Below are 21,330 nucleotides of genomic sequence, written 5' to 3'. Positions count from 1 at the left end.
ATTGCTGGTGTTCTGAGAGCATGGGCTAAAATACTTGATTTAATATTACTGAAAGCTTTAGGTTGGAAAATAACTGGTTTGCAGACTTCTCTTATTTTGGGTGGGGACAAGATGGAAGATCAGTTTGCTTGCATTACATGAAAATCCTGATATAATCATTGCTACACCTGTCTGCCTGATGTACGGCCGCGAATCTAAAGTTGCGCAGTGTGCAGTATGTCGTTTTTGATTAATCAGACAGACTTTTGCTGAGCAGCTGCAGGAGATCCTTGCCTGTCTTCCAGAAAACCGCCAAATCCAGCCAATCTTCCCAAGATGCTGCTAGAATTTGCCCGTGCAGGTCTTACTGAACCTGTGCTAATCTGTCTGGATGTTGATACAAAGCTAAGTGATCAGTTAAAACTGGCATGTTTTCATGTGAGGGCAGAAGATAAACCTGCTGTGCTTCTACATCTATTGCACTGCATTGTGAAGCCTCAGGCACAAACGATCATCTTTGTGGCCACCAAACACCATGCTGAGTATCTTTCATTCCGGCCCTCCTTCCTTCCTTCCCTTGCATCCTTTCCTTTACTTCCTTCCCTCCTTCCTCCCTTCCTTCCTTCTTCCCCTTCTCCTCCCTTCTCTTTGCTTCAATTTCTCCCTTTCTTTCCTTTCTGCATTCCCATCTTCCCTTCCTTCCTCTACCCTTCCTTAACTTCCTTCCTTCCCTCCCTGCTTTCCATCCCCTTCCTTCCTTCCTTTGTGCCTTCATCCCTTCCCTCCTTTCCATTCTTTCTTTCTTTCCTTTCATTTCTTCTTTCCTTTCTTTTCCTTCCTTCCATCCTTGTTTCCTTCCTTCATTCCTTCTTTCCTTCTTTCCATATATTTCTATCCTCCTTCCCTCCTTCTTTCCCCATTCCTTTCTTCCTTCCTTTTTTCCTCTTCTTCTTCACATTCTTCCCTTTCTTTCTTCCCTTCCCCTCTTTACTTCCTTCTTTCCCTCCCTTCCCTTATTTGCTTCCTTTTATTCCTCCTTCCTCCCGCCTTCCTTCATTCCTCCCCTTTCTTCCTGCCTTCTTTCCTTCCCTTCCCTCCCTCCTTCCTTCCTCTTTTCCTCTCTCCTTCACTCCCCTCCACTCCCTCCCTCCCTTCGTTTCTCCCCTTCTCCTCTTCATTCCCTCCTTCTTTTCTTCCTTTCCTCCTTTCCCTTCAATCGCATTCCTCCCTCCTTTCCTTCCTTCACCCCCCTCCCCTTCTTATCTCCCTTCCACCCTTTCCCTTCATTCCCTCCCCTCCATTCCTTCCTTCCTTCTTTACCTCTTTCCTTCCTTCCTTCCCTCCCTTCCTTCCTTTCTTCCCTTTCTTCGTTCTTTCCCTCCCTCCCATTCCCTTTTCTTCCCCTACCCTTTCTTTCCTTTCCCTTCCTTCCTGCTTTCCTTGCCTTCCTTCCTTCCTTCTTTTCTTCCTTCCTTCCCCCCTTCTTTCTATCCCTCCCTCCCTACCCTTTCCTTTTCTTCTTCACTCCCTCCCTCCCACCCTCCCTCCCTTCCTCTTCCCTTCCTCTTCCCTTCCTTCCTTCCTTCTTTACATTCTCCTACCTTCCCTTTGCTTCCATTTCTCCCCTTCTTTCCTTTCTGCCTTCCTTTCTTCCCTTACCTCTCCTTCCCATCCTTCCTACCTTTCCTTTCCTTTCTTTCTTTCCTTCCTTCCTTTCTTCCCTTCCTTTCTTCCCTTCCTTTCTTCCCTTCCTTTCTTCCCTTCCTTTCTTCCCTTCCTTTCTTCCCTTCCTTCCATACATTTCTTTCCTCCTTCCCTCCTTCCTTCCCCACTCCTTTCTTGCTTCCTTTCTTCCTCTTATTCCTCTCATCCTTCCATTTCTTCCCTTTTCTTCCCTTCCCCTCTTTCCTTCCTTCCTTCTTTCCCTCCCTTCCCTTACATGCTTTCTTGCTTTCCTTCCTCCTTCCTTCATTCCTTTCCTTCCTCCCTTTCCTTCTATTCTTCCTTCCTTCTTTCTTTCCTTCCTTCATTCCTTCCCTCCTTTCCTCCCTCCATTCCCTCCCCTCCTCTCCTTCATTCATTCCCTACTTTCCTGCCTTCCTTCTTTCCCTTCCCTCCTTCACGCCCCTCCACTTCCTTCCTTCCTTCTTCCCTTCTCTCCTTCTTTCCTTTCCTCTTTTCCTCCCTTTCCTATCCTATCCTTCACTCCCCTCCCTTCCTTCCTTCCTTCTTACCTTTTCTCCTTCCGTCCCTTTCTTCCTTCTTTCTTTTTCTCAATTTCTCCTGTTCCTATCCCATCCTATCCTTCCTACTCTTCTTTTCTTTCTTCCCTCCCCTTCCTTCCTTCCTTCCCTTCCTTTAATTCTTTCCTTACCTTCTTTTCTTCCTTTCCTTCACTTCCATCCCTACTCTCCTTCCTCCCTCCTCCCCATCTCCATTTCCTTTCATTCGTCATTCATCCCTTTGTTCCCTTTCATCCTTCCCTGATTTCCTTCCGGCTTTCCTCTCCTCCTTCCCTTACCTCTCCTTCCCATCCTTCTTTTTTCCTTTCCTACCCTTCCTTCTCTTCCTTCCTTCCCTCCTGCCCTCCATCCCTTCCCTCATTTCCTTTATCTCCCCTTTCCCACTCCTTTCCCTTTCCTTTCCTTTTCCTTCTTCCTTCCTTCCTTCCCTACATTTCTATTCTTCTTCTTTCCTTCCTTTCCTTTCCTTCTTCCCTCCCTCCTTTCCTCCCTCCCTTCCTCTTCCCTTCCTTCTTCCCCTTCTCCTACCTTCTCTTTTCTTCCATTTCTCCCCTTCTTTCCTTTCTGCCTTCGTTTCTTCCCTTACTTCTCTTTCACATCCTTTCTTTTTTCCCTTCCTGCCCTCCTCCATCCCCTTCATACCTTCCCTCCTTTCCTTTATCTCCCCTTTCCTTTCCCTCTCCTTACCCTTTCCTTTCCTATTTTCCTTCCTTCCGTCCTTCCTTCCTTTTTTCCCCTCCTTCCATACATTTCTATCCTCCTTCCCTCCTTCCTTTCCTTTCCTTTTCTTCTTTCTTCCCTCCCTCCCTACCTCCTCCCTTCCTTCCTTCCTTCTTCCCCTTCTCCTACCTTCCCTTTGCTTCCTTTTCTTTCTGCCTTCCTTTCTTCCCTTACCTCTCCTTCCCATCCTTCCTTTTTTTCCCTCCTACCCTACCTTCTCTTCCTTCATTCCCTCCTGCCCTCCATCCCCTTCATCCCTTCCCTCCTTTCCTTTCTTTTCCTTTCCTTTATTTTTTCCTTTATCTCCCCTTTCCTTTCCTTTTCCTCCTTCCTTCCTTAGATTTCTATCCTCTTTCCCTCCTTCCTTTTCTTTCCATTCTTCTTCCTTCCCTTCTTTCCTTCCCTCCATACATTTCTATACTCCTTCCCTACTCCCTCTTCTTCCTCTCATCCTTCCCTTTCTTCCCTCCCTCCCCTTACTTGCTTTCTTGCTTCCTTTATTCTTTCCTTCCCTTCCTTGTTTCCTTCCTCTCCTTTCTTCCTTCTCTCTTTCCTCCCTCTTTTCCTCCCTCCATTCACTCTCCTCCACTCCTTTCCTTCTTCCCTTCTCTCCTTCCTTCCCCCCTTCTTTCCTTTCCTCCCTTCCTCCTTTTCCTATTCTATGCTTCCTTCCCTTGCTTCCTTCCCTTTGCTTCCTTTCATTTCTTCCATCCTGAACTTCTCTCCCCATCCTTCCCTCCTTCTTTTCTTCCTATCCTTTCCTTCCATCCCTACCCTCCTTCCTCCATTCTTTCCTTCCTTCACCCCCTCCCCATCTCCATTTCCTTCAATTCTTTCTTCATCCCTTCCTTTCTTACCTTCTTCCATCATTTCCCTTCTTCTTCCATCCTTTCCCTTCCTTCCTTATTCCCTCCCTCATTCTTTCCTTCATTTCCTCCCCTCCTTTCCTAACTTCCTTCCTATCTTCCTTCTTTCCCTGCTTTCCTTCACGCTTCTTTCCCTCCCTTCCATCTTTCCCTTTCTTTTATTTCTTCCCTTCCTTCCCTCCCTTCCTTTCTTCCTTCCCTTTCCAGGATTGAAGCGAAGGAAGGGGAGGGAGGGAGAGAAGGAAGGATAGGAAAGGGAGGAATAGAGGAAAGAAGGAAGGAAGAAAGGAAGGAAGGGTGTGGAGGGGAGTGAAGGAGGGAAAGGAAAGAAGGAAGGCAGGGAAGTAGGGAATGAATGAAGGAGAGGAGGGGAGGGTGGAGGGAGGAAAAGAGGAAGGAAGGAGGGAGGGAAGGGGAGGGAAGGAATGAAGGAAGGGGGGGGGAAGGAAGGAAGGGGAGGAATAAAGGAGGGAGGAAGGAAGAAGGAAAAAAGAAAGGAAGCAAGTAAGGGAAGGGAGGGAAAGAAGGAAGGAAAGAGGGGAAGGGAAGGATGGAAGAAAAGAAGGAAGAAAGGAGTGGGGAAGGAAGGAAGGAGGATATAAATGTATGGAAGGAAAGGAATGAAGGAAGGGAAAGGAGAATGGAAAGAAAATGAAATGAGGAAAGGGATGAAGGCACAAAGGAAGGAAGTGGACGGAGAGCAGGAGGGAAGGAAGGAAGGAAGATGAGGAAGGGTAGGAAGGAAAGAAAGGAAGGAAGGGAAGAAAGGAAAAGGAAGGAAGGGAAGAAAAGAAGGAGGAAAGAATGGGGAGAGAAGTTCAGGATGGAAGGAATGAAAGGAAGCGAAGGGAAGGAACGAAGGAAAGGAAGGATAGAATAGGAAAAGGAGGAAAAGAGGAAAGGAAAGAAGGGGGGAAGGAAGGAGAGAAAGGAAGGAAAAAAGGAGAGAAAGGAAGGAAAGTAGGAAGGAAGAAAGGAAGTAAAAGGGAAGAACAAATAAAGCAGGGATGAAGGAGGAAGGAAAGGAAGCAAGTAAGGGAGGGAGGGAAGAAAGGGAAGGATGAGAGGAAGAAGAGGAAGAAAAGAGGGAGGAAGGGAGTCGGGAAGGAGGATAAAATGTATGGAGGGAAGAAAGGAAGGAAGGGAAGGAGGAAGAATGGAAAGAAGAGGAAAGAGCATAGAAATGTAAGGAGGGAAGGAAGGAAGGAAAAGCAAAGGAAAGGAAACAGAAAGGAATGGAAACGGAAAGGGAAAGAAAAGAGAAGATAAAGGAAAGGAAAAGAAAGGGAAGGGATGAAGGCACAAAGAAAGGAAGGGGATGGAGGGAATGAGGGAGGGAAGGAAGGAAGAGAAGGAAAAAAGGAAGGTTGGGAAGGAGAGGTAAGGGAAGAAAAGAAGGCAGAAAGGAAGAAGTGGAGAAATGCAAGTAAAGGGAAGGTACGAGAAGAGGGAGAAGGAGGGAAGAGGGAGGGAGGGAAGGAGGGAGGGAAGAAGGAAAGGAAAGGGTAGGGAGGGAGAGATAGAAGGAAGGGAGGGAGGAAGAGAACAAAGGAAGAGAAGAAAGGAAGGGAGGGAAAGGAGGGGAGGAAAGCAAGAAGGAAAGCAGGGAAGGAGGAAAGGAAGGAAGGAATGAGGGAGGGAAGAAGTGAGGAAGGTTGGAATGGAAAGAAGGGATGAATGATGAATGAAAGGAAATGGAGATAGAGAAGAAGGGAGGAAGGAGGGTTGGGATGGAAGTGAAGTGAAGGAAAGGAAAAAAAGAAGGTAAGAAAGGAAAGAATGAAAGGAAGGGACGGAAAGGAAGGGGTGGGAGGGAAGAAAGAAAAGGATAGGATAGGAAAGGGAGGAATTGAGAAAACGAAAGAAGGAAGAAGGGGAAGGAAGGAGAGAAGGTAAAAAGGAAGGAAGGAAGGGGAGTGAAGGAAGGGAGGAAGTTATGAAGGTAGGAAAGAAATAATGAAGGAAGGAAATGGGAAGGAGGATAGGAACAAAGTAAAGGAAGAAAAGGGAGGGGGGAAGGGAAGGAAGGAAGAAAAAGGAAAGTGAAAAGAGGGAAGGAGGGAGGAAGGAATAGTAAGAAGTGAAGAAATGAAGGAAGAAAAGATATCAAGGAAAGAAATGGAGGGAAGGAGGGAAAGGAGGGAAAGAAGGGGAGGGGAGGGAATCGGGAAGGACAGCAAGGAAGGAAGAAAAGGATGGGAGGAAATGAAGGATTGAGGGAGAGAAGAAGAAAAAAGGGAATGGATGGAAGGGAGATAAGAAGGAAAGGGATGAAGGAAGAATGGAAGGAAATGGACAAGGGGAGGGGGGTGAAGGGAGGGAGGGATGGGATGGAAAGGAAGGGAAGGAAAGGAAGAAAAGAAGGTCAGGAAGGACTGAATGAAAGGAAGGGAAGGGAATGAAGGGAAGGGAGGGAAGAAAGGAAAAGAATAGGAAGGGAGAAAAGGGAAGGAAGGAGAGAAGATAAGAAGGAAGGGAGGGAAGTGAAGGATGGAAAGAATGGGAGGGAGGGAAGAAAGGGAGGAAGTTATGAAGGTAGGAAATAAATAAATAAGGAAGGAAAGAATTAATGAAGGAGGAATGGGAAGGAGGATAGGAACAAAGTAAAGGAAGGGAAAGAAGGAGGGAAGGAAGGGAAAAAGCAAGGAAGGAAGGAAGGGAGTGGAGGGAAGGGAAAGAAGGAAGGCAGGAAAGTAGGGAATGAATAAAGGAGAGGAAGGGAGGGAATGGAGGAAGGACGGAAGGAGGGAAGGGAGGGAGGGAGGGAAGGAAAGGGGCAGAATGATGAAGGTAGGAAGGAGGAATGAAAAATGAAAGGAAGCAAGTAAGGGAAGGGAGGGAAAGAATGAAGGAAAAAGGAGAAGGGAAGTGGATGGAGGGAAGAAAGGGAAGGATGGGAGGAAGAAGAGGAAGAAAGAGAAAGGAAGAGAAGGAAAGGGAAGGATAGATTGAATAATGGGAGGAAGGAAGGGCAAGACAGAAGGATGGAAATAATTAAGAAATGAAGGGAGGGAAGAAAGGAGGAAGGAAGTGAGTGGAGGGGAGTGAAGGAGGGAAGGAAAAGAAGAAAGGCAGGGAAGTAGGGAATGAATAAAGGAGAGGAGGGAAGGGAATGGAGGAAGGAAAAGAGGGAGGGAGGCAAGGAAGGGGAGGGAAGAAAGGAGGGAGGGAAGGAAGGGGAGGGAAGGAAGGAAGGAAGAAAGGAAGGAAGAAAGGAAGAAAGGGAGGAATGAAGGAGGGAGGAAGAAGGAAGGAAAAAAGAAAGGAAGTAAATATGGGAAGGGAGGGAAAGAAGGAAGGAAAGAGGGGAAGGGAAGTGGAGGGAGGGAGGGAAGAAAGGGAAGGATGGGAGAAAAGGAAGAAAAGAAGGAAGAAAAAGTGGGGAAGGAAGGAGAATGTATGGAAGGAAGGAAGGATGAAAGAGAGGACATTTCTATCCTCTTCCTTTATTCTTGCTCCCACCTCTCGTCCATTCCGTCCTTCCATCCCTCCCTTCCCCTCCTTCCTTCCTCCCTTCTCTCTTTTTTTCTCTTCCTCCCAACCTTCCTTCTTTCCTCCCTTCTTCCTTCCTTCCTCCTTTCCTCCCTCCCTTCCCTCCCCTCCTCTCCTTCATTCCTTCCCTTTCTTCCATTTTTCCTTTTATCCCTTCCTCCCTTTCCTATCCTATCTTTTTTTCCTTCCTTCCTTCCTCATTGTCCCTTCCTTCCTTCCTTCCTTCCTCATTGTCCCTTCCTTCCTTCCTTCCTCATTGTCCCTTCCTTCTCTTCCCGTCTCTCTTTCCTCTGCTTCCTTCCTTATTTCCTCCCTTCCTTCATTTATTCTATCCTTCTTTCTATCCCTCCCTTTCCCTTCTCTTCCTTTCCCTTTCCTTCTTCCCCTCCTTCCTTCCTCACTCTCTCCATGTCATTCCTTCCTTCCTTCTTCCCTTCTCTCTTTCCGTTGCTCCCTTCCTTCCTTTCTTTCGTTCCTTTCTTTCTTGCCTCCTTCCCTTCCTTCCTTACCTATCTTTCCTTCCATTCCTTCCCTTCCATCCTTCTTTTTCTATCCTTCCTTCCTCACTCTTCCTTACCTTTTCTATCCTGCCTCCCTCCTACCTTTCTTTCCTGCCTTTATTTCTCCCTTCTCTTTCCTTCACTTCCTTCCTTCCCTCCATCCCATTCTTTCCATCCTTCCTTCATTTCCTATCCTTTTTTCTTTTTTTGTTCCCTCCTTCCCCCTTTTTCCCCTCCATTTTTTCCTTCCTTATTTCCCTCCCCCCCTTTTTTGTTTCCTTTCCTTCTTTCCCAAACCTTCCTTCCTTCTTGTTTTCCTTCCTCCCTTTTATCCTTCCTTTCCATTCCCTGTCCTACACTTCCCTTCCTTCCTTCCCTCCCCACATTTCTATCCTCCTTCCTTCCTTCCTTCCTTCCTTCCTCTCCCTCCTCTCCTTCATTCCTTCTTTCCCTCCTTTGTTCCCTTACTTCCTTTCTTTTTTTCCTTCCTAGATAGATTGAAGTATGGGAGGAAGGAAGTGCAAGGGGGACATAAGGATGGAAATAATTAAGAAAGGAAGGAAGAGAAGGGAGGATAAAGGAAAGAAGAAAGGAGAGGATGTGAAGAAAAGGAAGGAGAGGAAATGAAGGAAGCTGGAGGGAAGGAAGGAAGAAAAAAGGAAGGAGAAAGAAAGGAAGGAATGTAAGGGAAAATAGAAAGGAATGAAGGCAAGGGTAAAGAAGAGATGGGAGGCAGAGAAGGAAGAGAAGATAATGAATGAAGGAAGGAAAGAAGGAAAAGAAGGAAGGAGGGAAAGAGGGAATGAAGGGGAGGGAAGGAGGGAAGGGAAGGAAGGATAGAATAGGAAAAGGAGGAAGGAAGGTGGGAAGGAAGGAGAGAAGGGAAGAAGGAAAGGAGTGGAGGGGAGTGAATGGAGGAAGGAAGTAAGGAAGGAAGGATGGAGGAAGGAAAAAAAGCAAGAAAGCAAGTAAGGGGAGGGAGAGAAGGAAGGGTGAGAGGAAGAAGAGGAAGAAAAGAGGGAGGAAGGAAGGAAGTAGGGAAGAAGGATATAAATGTATGGAGGGAAGGAAAGGAAGGAAAGGAAGGAGGAAGAATGGAAAGAAATGCAAGGAGGGAAGGAGGATAGAAATGTATGGAAGGAAGGTAGGAAGGAAGGGGAAAGGGAAAGGAAAGGAGGGGAAGGGATGAAGGCACAAAGGAAGGAAAGGCATCGAGGGCCCTACATCGAGGGCAGGAGGGAAGGAAGGAAGAGAAGGAAGGGTAGGAAGGGAAAAAAAGGAAGGATGGGAAGGAGAGGTAAGGGAAGAAAGGAAGGCAGAAAGGAAAGAAGGGGAGATATGGAAGCAAAGGAGAAGTGGAAAAAGGAAGGACGGAAAGAGGGCGGGAGGGAAGGAGGGAGGGAAGAAGGAAAGGAAAGGGTATGGAGGGAGGGATAGAAAGAAGGGTGGAAGACATGGAAAGCAGGAAGGAAAGAAGGAAGGAAGAAAGGGAAAGGAAAGAAAGGGTAGGGAATGGGAGGGAAAGGAAGAAAGGAAGGAAGAGAATGAAGGAAGGGAATAAAGGAAGGAAGGGAGAAAAGGAAGGAAAGAGGGAAAGAAGGAAGGAAGGAATGAGGGAGGGAAGAAGGATGGAAGGGAATGGATGGAAGGGAAGGAAGGGATGAAAGGAAATGGAGATGGGGGATGAAGAAGGGTAGGGATGGAAGTGAAGGTAACGAAGGAAAGAATGAAATAAAGAATGAAAGAAATAAAAGAATGGTAGGAAGGATAGGATAGGAAAGAGAGAAATTTAGAAAAGGAAAGAAGGAAGAAAGGGAAGGAAGGAGAGAAGGTAAGAAGGAAGGAAGGAAGGAAGGAAGGGAGGGGAGTGAAGAAAGGAAGGAAGGGAGGGGAGTGAAGAAAGGAAGGGAAGAAAGCGAGGAAGTTATGAAGGAAGGAAAGAAATAAGGGAGAAAGGAAAGAATGAAGGAAGAATGGGGAGGGAGGATAGGAACAAAGTAAAGGAAGAAAAGGGAGGGGAGGAAGGAAGGAAGAAGGCAGGAAGTAAAGGAAATTAAAAGAAAGGAAAGGAAAGTGAAAAGAGGGAAAGAGGGAGAAAGGAATAGTAAGAAGTGAAAAAAGGAAGGAAGGAAGAAAAGATGGCAAGGAAAGAAATGAAAGGAGGGCAGGAAATAAGGGAGGAAGGGGAGGGAGGGAAAAAAGGGGAGGGGAGGGGAGGGAAGCAGGAAGGAAAGCAAGGAAGGAAGGAAGGAAAGGATGGGAGGAAATGATGGAAGGAATGAGGGAGGGAGGGAAGAAGAAAGGAAGGGAAAGGATGGGAAGGAGAGGTAAAGGAAGAAAAGGAAGGATAAGAAGGGAAGGGATGAAGGAAGAATGGAAGGAAATGGAGATGGGGAGGGAAGGGAAGGAAAGGAAGAAAAGAAGGAAGGGGAGGGAATGTCAGGATGGAAAGAATGAAGGGAAGGGAGGGAGGTTAGAAAGGAAGGAAATAAAGAAGAGAGGAAGGAGGGTAGGAATGGAAGTGAATGAAAGGAAGAAAAGAAAGTCAGGCAGGACGGAATGAAAGGAAAGGAATGAAGGAAGGGAAGGGTGGGAAGAAAGAAAAGAATAAGATAGGAAAGGGAGGAAGGGAGAAAAGGAAAGAAGGAAGAAAGGGAAGGAAGGAAGGAATGAGAGAAAATAAGAAGGAAGGGAGGGAAGTGAGGGAGGGAAGGGAAAGAAGGATAAGAAAGGCATGGAAGGATTGAAGGAGAGGAGGGCAGGGAAGGGAGGGCCTTAAAGGAGAAAGGAAGGAGGGAAGTAAGGAAGAAGGGAGGAAAGAAGGAAGGAAAGAAAAGGGAACGAAGGAAGGGAAGGGAGGGGAAGTGTAGGAAAGGAAGATAGGGAGGAAGGAAAGGAAGAAGGAAGGAAGGTTTGGGAAGTAAGGAAAGGAAACAAGGAAAGAAGGGAAGCAAGGGAGGGAAATAAAGAAGGAAGAAATGGAGGGGGAAAAGGGGGATAGGAAATGAAGGAAGAATGGAAAGAATGGGCTGGAGGGAAGGAAGTGAAGGAAAGAGAAGAAAGGAAGGAAGGAAAGAAACGAAAAAAGAAAGAAAATAAAGGTAGGAGGGAGGTAGGGAGGATAGAAAAGGTAAGGAAGAAAAACAGGGAAGGAAGAAAAAAAGGAAAGGAAGATAGGGAGTGAGGAAGGAAGGATAGAAAATTAAGGATGGAAGAAAGGAAAGAAAGGAAGGAAGGGAGCAATGGAGAAAGGGAAAGAGAGAAGGGAGGGAGGAAGGAAGGAAGGAAATGGCGGGAGTGAGGAAGGAAAGAGGAAAGAGAAGGGAAAGGGAGGGATAGAATGAAGGATAGAATAAATGAAGGAAGGAAGTGCAGTTTGGAGGGAGGAAATAAGGAAGGGAAGGAAGGAAGGGACAATGAGGAAGTAAGTAGGTAAAGGAAGGAAGAGCACTAAGGAGGGAAAGAATGATAGAAGAACATAAATGAAGGAAGAAAGGAGGGGAAGGAAGGGATGGAAGGAAGAAGGGGAAAGAACTAAGGAAGGGAAGGAAGGGAAGAAGGAAAGGGAAGGGAAGGAGAGGGTGGGATAGATTGAAGGATGCAAGGAAGGGCAAGAGGGACATAAGGATGGAAATAATTAAGAAAGGGAGGGAAGAAGGGAAGGAAGGAGAGAAGAAAGCAAGGGGATGGAGGGGAGGATCTTTCTTTGCTCTAGGACAAGTCCCACAATGTTTGATAGATGATGAAGATGCTCTGCTGATCACAGATCATGAGCGGTCTTTGGAACTGCAGAACTTGCATCGCATCTTTGAGAATGCTTACAAACAGTACAGGCAAATCCAGACCAGCCCCAGCTCCAGAGTCCTTGAAACGTGTCAGACAGGCCAATTACATTCAGTTGGGAGTACATCCCTTATTCTGGTCTCGCCTTGCTGGGGAAGAAATTCCGCTCTGAGTAGCATACCAAACAGCAGATTCTCAAGCAGAGACAATCACAGCAGAAGCAGCATTTCTTACTAAGCGGTGGAATGAAAAAGCTGAAAAATAAAACAAAGCAAAGAGTGCAGGAAATGAGGAAAACTGCTTTTCGCAGAGGAACTGAATTTAATAAAGGAAAGATAAAGAAAAGATCTTGACACTTCCAAGCTTGACACTTTCAGTGTTTTTTAGAACATGACATGGCTCATTTGGAATAGAGTTACTTGCTGTGCAATGACTTTTGTCTTTTTTCAGCTAGACTTTCAACCCCCTACTGCTGCTACACTTTTTTCCTTCCTTCTTCTCCTTTCTTCCTTTCCTCCCTCCCCTTCTTCCGTCATCCCTTCCCATCTTCCATTCCATCCCCTTCCCTTCCTTCCTTTCTTTCCTTCCTACCCTTTTTATTTTCCTTCCTTCCCTCCTGCTCTCCACCCCCTTCCTTCTTTTGTGCCTTCATCCCTTCCCTCCTTTCCTTTCCTTTCTTCTTTCTTTTTTTCATTTCTTCTTTCATTTCCTTTGTTTTCCTTTCTTCCTTGCCTCCTTTCTTGCTTACTTCTTTCCCTTCCTTCCTTCCATACATTTTCTCCTCCTTCCCTCCTTTTTTCCCCATTCCTTTCTTCCTTCCTCTTTTTCCTCCCATCCTTCCCTTTCTTCCCTTTCTCCACTTCCCTTTTCTTCCCTTCCCCTCTTTCCTTCTTTCTTTCCCTCCCTTCCCTTACTTGCTTCCTATCCTTCCTCCTTCCCTCCTTCCTTTTTTCTTCCTTCTTTCCTCCTTCATTTCCTCCCTCCTTCCTTCTCTCCCTCCTTCCTTCCTCCTTTCCTCCCTACATTCCCTCCCCTCCTCTCATTCATTCATTCCCTACTTCCCTGCCTTCTTTCCCTTCCCTCCTTCACTCCCCTCCACTCCCTTCCTTCTTTCCTTCCTTCCTTCCTTCCTTTCTTAATTATTTCCATCCTTCTGTCCTTCTTGCCCTTCCTTCCTCCCATTCTTCAATCCATCCCTCCCTTTCCTTCTCTTCCCTTCTCTTTCATCCTCTTCTTCCTCCCATCCTTCACTTTCTTCCCTCCCTCCACTTCCCTTCTCTTCCCTTCCCCTATTTCCTTCCTTCTTTCCCTCCCTTCCTTTTCCCTTCCTTCCCTTCCTTCCCTTCCTTCCCTTCCTCCCTCCCTCCTTCCTTCCTTTCCTCCCTCCCTCCTTCCTTCCTTCCCTCCTTCCTCCCTCTTTCCTCCCTCCATTCCCTCCCTTCCTCTCCTTTATTCATTCCCTACTTCCCTGCCTTCCTTCTTTATCTTCCCTCCTTCACTCCCCTCCACTTCCTTCCTTCCTTCCTTCCTTCCTTCCTTCCTTCCCTCCTTTCCTTTCTTAAATATTTCCATCCTTATGTCCTTCTTGCCCTTCCTTCCTCCCATTCTTCAATCCATTTCCCCCTTTTCTTCTCTTCCCTTCTCTTCCTCTTCTTCCTCCCTTTCTTCCCTCCCTCCACCTCCATTTTCTTTTTTTCCCCTCTTTCCTTCCTTCTTTCCCTCCCTTCCCTTACTTGCTTCCTTGCTTCCTTTCCTTCCTCCTTCTTCCCTCCTTCATTCCTACCATTCCTTCCTTTCTTCCTTCATTCTCTCTTATCTTAGTTCCTTCCTTCATTTCCTCCGTCCCCTTCCCTCCCTCCTTCCTTCTTCCTTTCCTCCCTCCATTCCCTCCCCTCCACTCATTCATTCATTAATTCATTCCCTCCTTCAATCCCCTTCCCTCCTTCAATCCCCTTCCCTCCTTCAATTCCCTTCCCTCCTTCATCCTTTCCTCCATCCATTCCCCCCCCTCCACTCATTCATTCATTTCCTACTTCCCTGCCTTCCTTCTTTCCCTTCCCTCTATCAATCCCCTCCATTGCCTTCCTTCCTTCTTCTTTTCTCTCCTTCCTTCCCTTTCTTCCTACTTTCCTTTCCTCTTTTCCTCCCTTTCCTATCCTTCCTTCCCTTCCTTTCTTTCTTTCTTTCTTTCTTTCTTTCTTTCTTTCTTTCTTTCTTCCCTCCCTCCCTCCCTTTCCTTCTTTCTCTTCCTTTCATTCTTTCCATCCTGACCTTCCCTCCCCTTCCTTCTTTCTCTTCCTTTCATTCTTTCCATCCTGACCTTCCCTCCCCTTCCTTACCTCTTTTTTTTTCTTCCTTTCCTTCCCTTCCTTTCCATCCCATTCCTCCCTCCTTTCCTTCCATCACCCCCCTCCCCTTCTCCATTTCATTCCATTCTTCCTTCATCCCTTTCCTTCTTATCTCCCTTCCATCCATTCCCTTCCTTTCTTCTTCTCTCCCTCATTCCTTCCTTCATTTCCTCCCATCCTTTTCCTCCTTCCTTGCTTTCCTTCCCGCTTCTCTCCCCTCCCTCTCTCCATCCCTTCCTTCCTTCCTTCCTTCCTCTTTTCTTCCATTCCTCCTCTCCCTTCCTGATTTCCTCCCTTTTCTTCATTTCTTTCCTTCATATCTTTTCTTCCTTCCTTTCTTCACTTCTTACTGTTCCTTCCTTCCTCCCTCCTTTCCTCTTTTCACTTTCCTTTCCTTTCTTTTCCTTTGCTTTCATCCTTCCTTCCCTTTCCCCCCTCCCTTTTTCTTCCTTTACTTTGTTCCTATCCTCCTAAGCCTAAGATATCTATACTTAAAGACCCTGCTACAGGGTAAGAGAAAAATGACAATAAGCGGTGTTCAAATAGGAGGGCTGGAGACCCCTGTTCTGGGTCTAATAATGTAGGGAAGCTCGAAGGACTTCAATGCAGCAAGGATGTTGATAACATCTGGAAACTTGAAAAATGCAGAAAAGAGCCAAAGTTGCAGTCTCTAAGGAACCATGTAGAATATCTATGTGCATCCTCACGGTGCGTTTCGCTGAGAGTTCCGTTTGTTGGAGTGATTATTGGATCTTTCTCTTTGGGGTTGACCCCCCAGGACTCTTGGTTGAGGCAACAACAGTCAGCCAATTTGGTACATGTATCAGATCCATTTTTGCAAAAGCAAAATGATCAGGTAGCTCAAAAGGGTGAGGGTAAAGGTATGGTTCCCCTTCCTCATGATCACGTGGAATGGTTGGCCGCATTTGTAGGTCAGACGCAATTCACCGAGCCATTCAAGTAAAGGTTTGAGTGTCTTGAGCATTAACAGAGTTCTCTGCGAGACATCTGGCAGGAGATGGACAGCCGCGCTGTCAAATTCCAAGACGTCCAGTTGGCAAGCCAATTGTAATATTTCCTCCTTAGAGGGTATAAGAGTGTAAACAGCACAACACATCACTCGGCATGTCAGGTGGGGGGGTTGAGGACCAAGGGTCCGGTGAACTCTGTCAATGACAATCTCCATATCTTGTGGGCGGCCTAAGTATCTGTTGAAAATGGCTGTTACTGTAGTGCGGAGTTCCCCCTGTAGGGTTGACTCTGGATTCCTTGGAGCCTGATGTTTTGTTGTCGTCTGCAGTTTTCCAGGTCATTAAGTATTGTTGGAGGTGAACAATTTGCTCTGAAAGATCTGAGGACTGTAGGGTCTGGATAGATTGGGACATATTCTTGTTCTACCACAGACAGATGAGAGTCAAGGGCAGACACCTCTTGTTTAAAGCTCTGCACCTCACCCCTCAGGGCAGTCTCCACCCTGTTTGCCAACATCTCAAAATCAGCCCTTGTGGGCAGCTTCTGAAGAAAGGACCATAGTGTCTGTTTTGTGGGTGAGACTGCCATGGGTCACATATCAAATATAGGGTGCATTAAAGTATTCACAGTGCCCTGGGGAGATACTCCTGGATCCATCTTGGCAGGTGTTGAGACATGGCTGAGGTGGTGGTTGCCAGGAGAAACAAATCCCACTAGATATCCACACAGAGCTGGGATGTGTGTGCAGATCTCCTTGTCAGGTGTTGGAGATAGCAACCCAGGCAGACAGGGAGAGAGATCACTCGGTGGTGTGAAGAGAGGCATCAGATGTTTGTCCTCTGGCTTTGCAGCCTGCTCCACTGTAACAATGGCCGCAGCCACCGCTGGACTCACAGGGTGGGTTGGCACCATCTTGGCTGGGTTCGGTGTGGATACTGCCGTCTGAAGCAGCCTCAGATAGTGCTCCATGTTGGCAAATTCGGCCAGGGGACACTCCGCTTGCCTTCTAGGAGGTGCCTGGGAACCGGGTAAGGCTCACAATGTGGGGTAACTGCAGGTGCTCTGCTGAAGCCCATCTTCACATAGCCATGCCAAGACCACGCCCCCACTATTCTCATATTCTTATTAGCAACATGTCCAATGTATTCCTAGGCATACCACAATTTAACCATGATATAATTTTACCCAAAATGTTCATGGAGAAAAATAACTAAACCCATATTCAGGTCAAATATGGTCCTTGGCATGTATATCCATAATAATCCACCCAGAATCCCCATGTGCAAAAATAGCTATTCTCATATTCTTATCAAAAACAGATCAAATGTGTTCCTAGGCATGTTTAGCCATGATATTCCACCCATAATCCCCATGCAGAAAAATAACTATTCTCATATTCTTTTCAGAGGTCAGATGTGTTCCTAGGCATGTTTAATTATGATATTCCACCCATAATCCCCATGCAGAAAAATAGCTATTCTCATACTCTTATCAGAAACAGGTCATATGTGTTCCTAGGTATGGTTTAACTACCATAATCCACACGTAATCCCCATGGAGAAAATTACTATTCTCATATTCCATTCCTCCTCTCATATCAAATGTGTTCCTAAGCATGTTTAACCATGATATTCCACCCATAATCCCCATGTAGAAAACCAACTATTCACATATTCTTATCAGAAACATGTCAAATGTGTTCCTAGGTATGTTTAACCGTGATATTTCACCCATATTCCATAGGTAGAAAAATAGCTGTTCTCATACTCTTATCAAAAACAGGTCAATTATGGTCCTTGACATGGTTTCACCACAATAATCCACCCATAATCCCCATGTAGACAATGAACTATTCTCAAATTCTTGCCAAAAACCTGTCAAATGTGTTCCTAGGCATGTTTAACCACTTCAATATCGGGCACTTTTACCGCCTTCCTGCGATAAAAACAAAAAAAGACCGAAACTTTTGTGAAAAAAAAAAAAGTTTTTCTTTGTTTCTGTTATAAAAGTTTGCAAATAATTGTTCTTCATAAATTTAGGACAAGATGTATTCTGCTACATTTCTTTGGTGAAAATAACCCAAATTAGTATTTATTATTTAGTGTGTAGGAAAGTTATGTGATATATCTGAAAATTGATCAATCCTGAAGTATTGATAGCCAATCCAATTTCTCGAGGCCCAAAAATGTTAGAACAGTACAAATATCCCCCAAATGACTCCTTTTTTTGCAAAGTAGACAGTCCGATGTATTTCATAAGAGGCATTTTTTGGAAAATGAGGAAATTTAAAAAAAAAAAAAAATTCGCAATTTTTTTTTTACATACTGTCACCAGTGCAGTACAGTGTCATCATATAACTTGTGTGGCGGTGATCTAGGACAATGACTGGTGACAGTACGAAAAAAAATTTTTTTTAAATTTTTTTATTAAAATTTTTTCTTTTTGTTAAGAATTTTTTTTTCACATTGCCAGTAGTATAATGGTACCACTTTGGGGAAGTGATAAGTATTTTTTTTTCCTGATTTTTTTACACAATTTGATTGATTATAGCAAAGAATTTATTTGCTATAAGCAAGCATTTAACTGAATGAAATTGATTCATTCAGATTTTTTTTTGTTTGTGATTAGCTGTGATTGACCACAGCTAATCACATGACACAAATGAGCTGTGATTGGCCCACCCTGTGCATGTGATCGCTGTGACCATTCACAGATAGACACACTTGTATACAACTGTCATGTTACCTGCTGTGATTGGTCACAGTAGGTCACATGGTACTGGCAATGGGGCCAGTACACAGATCTGTCATCGGCTGTGTCCAACACCATGGTATGGATACTGGAATTTACACAGCTTTTACTTTCTGACTGCCGATAACATTTCTTGAGGTGTTATAATGCCAGGGCAGTACAAACACTCCCAAATGACCCATTTTCAGAAAGTAGATACCCTAAGCTATCTGCTGAGAGCTGCTATCATGTTGAGTCCATGGAAGATTTTTTTCTCTCCACCAGTTTTTGGAAATTAAAATTGTCATTAAAATGGTATATTGCTCACACATGCCATGGCTACATGTGGAATTACACCCCAAAATACATTCTGCTACTTCTACCAAGTATGGGGATACCACATGGGTGAGACTTTTTCAGAGCCTAGCCACATAAAGGAGCCTGAAATCCAATGACCACTTTGAAAGCCTCAAGGTGTGTAACTTCCTTATTTCACTTCCTCATTAACTATCACAGTTTTGGAGGCCCTGAAAGACAAGGATAACACCCCCCCTAAATGACCCCCTTTTGGAAAGTAGATACCCAATGAATTTAATAAGAGGCATGGTGAGCATTTTGCAGATCTCTTTTTTTCTCACAAGGTTTTGAAAAATAATAATAGAAAATAAAAAAATGTGTTTTCGTTTTCTTTCTTCATTTTCCAAACGTTTGTGAGAGAAAGTAAGATCTGCAAAATACTCACCATGCCTCTTATCAAATTCCTTGGGGTGTCTACTTTCCAAAAAGGGGCCATTTGAGGGGGTTGTACTATTCTGGCATTTCAGGGCCTCCTAATCTGCGATAGGTAGTGTTGAGTCAGATTAAGGGGTCCCCAAATGAGACCTTTCAGATGAGATAGTGAGTCCAAATTGATAAAGAAAGGTGCATTTATTACACTGCGGTGGAGATAATATAGCATACAGAAGTTCACCTCGTGTGAGATGGACCAAGATATTCAATATATCTAAACTCTTAAGCTTTAAACTAATATAATATATAATCATAAAGTCCAGGCGTGTCTTATAAAGTCCAGACATGATAGTATAGTTTTAGTCCAATCAGATCCTTTTATGCTTAACAGCAAGCTTAGAGTTAAACGGGTGTTAACATGATGTGACTAGTCCAAAATGGGAACCTGTGGTCATCCGCTATGACAGTTGCTGGTTCAAACTTGTTTGACCACAAGATGCTTTTCTTAAACTTGAAGCAGGAAGGTAGGTAGTTAGTTCACCTCGTGGATGCTTACGTCACAGGCACAAACTTCAAACCACATTTCCTAAGTGAAAGAAAGGGCAAAGTGTATTAAAAGCTCTTAAAAATGACAGTATATATGTTTACAAGAACCTTCATTGTTAGACCCCCCCAATATTTCTACTCAATTCCCTCCTCTTGACCCCCCGACTGGGGGTCACCACTATATTCCCTACCTTATATGACACCAGAAGGTCCACAGCGCTACTTCACTACTAAGTGGAGTAAAGTTCTTCTTGGTATGTATGTGGATACTTAGACTTTACTCATTCACATCACCCTTCTTGGCATCATATTAAATCTGATAGGTTCACTATCTGCTAACACTCTATTTCTTTCCTTGGGGTCATCTTCCTGAGTTTTAACTGTCATTGTAATAATCTTTTGTATTCCACATTTAGTATACCTTTAAAACAAATAGGCAAGCAATCCTACAACTATGATTCCTATGAGCAACAAAACTTTTATTCGTTAGCGAAAGGTCTTAGCAGGATTAATGTCCAAATACTAAGCAACCCCAAAGGTCGGTTACAGCATATATCTATTTCATTGTACCTTTAAACTTTTAAACTTATAATCTTTAAGCAGTTAATGAGTAACATTTGCGTTTTGCACTTCTGCTTTTTATCTCTCTAGCTTTCTAGACACAGGCTGTTCTTGCTTTCTGACAGAAAAATACAGGATGTTGGGAGGGGGGAGCGAGTTGAGAGGGGAAGCGAGATCTGTATGTAGCTGTGAGGAACCGCAGTGGTGTACTACAGGTGTCATCCAGTTCTTCCCAGAAAAAAATTGCAGGAGAAAAAAAACATAACTTAGCATAGCTTCATTATAGATCACTGATACATGGGTCACATGATTTGCCCTCTATAACCTTGACTACTAAAATCAAGCAAAGGCATAACAACAGTTTACTCATCTTTTGAGATTGGCTGTATTTTTTTGCAATGACTGGCATGTATCCACGTCTGTTTTCCTTCTAATTTTACAGCTGTGGCAGTTTTCAGGAGTACTTGGTAGGGTTCTTTAAACTTTGGTCCCAAGGGTACCTTTACATGTTCTTTTACTAGGACCCAATCATCTGTCTGCATATGATTTGCATGATGTGTCCGGTGAAATTTGTTCCACGGTCACTTTCTATGGTTTCAGGGACTCCAAAATGGCATATCACTTCTGAAAGGAGTTTCCTTGCTGTTGTCTTGGTATTTGCTTTGGCCACTGGCCAGGCCTCTATCCATGATGAGAACATGTCCACACACACCAAAAAATATTGGTATTGGACTGATTTGGATAATTGGATGTAATCAATCTGAAGTCTTTCAAAGGGGAATAGTGACTTGGCCAAATGTCTTTGTGTCGCTCTAGTTGTTTTTTTGGGGTTATTTTTAGCACAAACTATGCATTCCTCAACAAAATCGTGACATGCATTTCTGGAATATCGAATGAACCATCCGGCCTTTTCAATGTTTCTCTCCATTGCCCTAGGGCCTGCATGACCTGGATCATGGGCTAGTTGCATGATCATCTTCTCTGTTTGAGGTGGGACACATATTGCATTTTCCATGCACAACAATCCATCTTGGTCTTTCTTTGCTCCATCCCTTTCCATTATCCTTTCCATTATCTCATACCAACCATCGGGTGCAGACTCTTGCAATTTCCTAATCAGTTCCTTTGCCTTCTTTATTCGCTCTCTTTTCTTCTCCAGTCTTGAGCTTCTTCTTCTTTTGCAAAGTCAGTGATTAGGGTCATTCACTTATATTTGTTATAACTGTGATTATTAACACTGATTTCTGAGGATATTTTTATCGATAACCAGTTTTCATTTAATGTATTTTTAGTGCTGCACCGTCTCTATATTTATTGATGTTTACTAGGTTTCAGGATTCTGGTGACACTTATAATTTATTTATATAATTTATTTATGTTGTGAGCGCTCGCTGTATTTTTACCATTTTTTGACCTTTAAGATGGCTACTTCCCTTGGGAGGGTGACCGCTTCAAAGAGTTTTTGAACATATTTCCAGTTTTGGATTGGTTCTCCTGCAGCAGTTGTGAATCCTCTGTTCTTCCATATGGGTCCATAGTCATAGAGCACACCTCTATGCGTATAGATGTTGGCTGATCGATCCCTTGCAGTCTCACAAGCCCTGGTGAGTGCTACCAACTCAGCAACTTGCGCTGAAAGTGGTGAAGGGAGCAGTTGGGTCTCAATAACTTCCTCCAATGTTGTCACCTTCATATGCTGTCCTTGGGACTCCATCCTCATATGGGCATGGACCGTCTACAAACAAGATCAGATCAGGATTTTCAAGTGGAGTGTCCTTTACTGGGGAGATTTGCTCAATTTCTTTTTCCATGAGTTCCAGATTTGAGGGGGATGTCTTTTGGTAGGCGGGACTTTTTAATT

General features: G+C 44.6%; 1 protein-coding gene across 2 annotated transcripts in view; it reads right to left on the bottom strand.

Annotated features, from left to right (window-relative positions):
• Window positions 1–18,541: 18,541 nt before the first annotated feature.
• LOC149441903 (plasma protease C1 inhibitor-like) overlaps window positions 18,542–21,330 on the bottom strand; it is a 565,702-nt gene continuing 562,913 nt past the window's right edge. For both annotated transcript variants that reach the window (XM_089656783.1, XM_089656785.1), the window contains one exon: window positions 18,542–18,948. Coding sequence is in view for 1 of the 2 variants with exons in the window: in XM_089656785.1 (XP_089512911.1) it covers window positions 18,935–18,948 (14 nt within the window). In the remaining variant the exon portion in view is untranslated. The remainder of the gene's footprint in view (window positions 18,949–21,330) is intronic.

Source organism: Staurois parvus, unplaced genomic scaffold (genome assembly GCF_062004578.1).
Source record: "Staurois parvus isolate SC_StPar_1 unplaced genomic scaffold, SC_StPar_1.0 ptg000937l, whole genome shotgun sequence".
Classification (NCBI taxonomy): Eukaryota; Metazoa; Chordata; class Amphibia; order Anura; family Ranidae; genus Staurois; species Staurois parvus.
The sequence above is the reverse complement of the archived record's forward strand: the minus strand, read 5'-3'. Positions and strand labels throughout refer to the sequence as shown.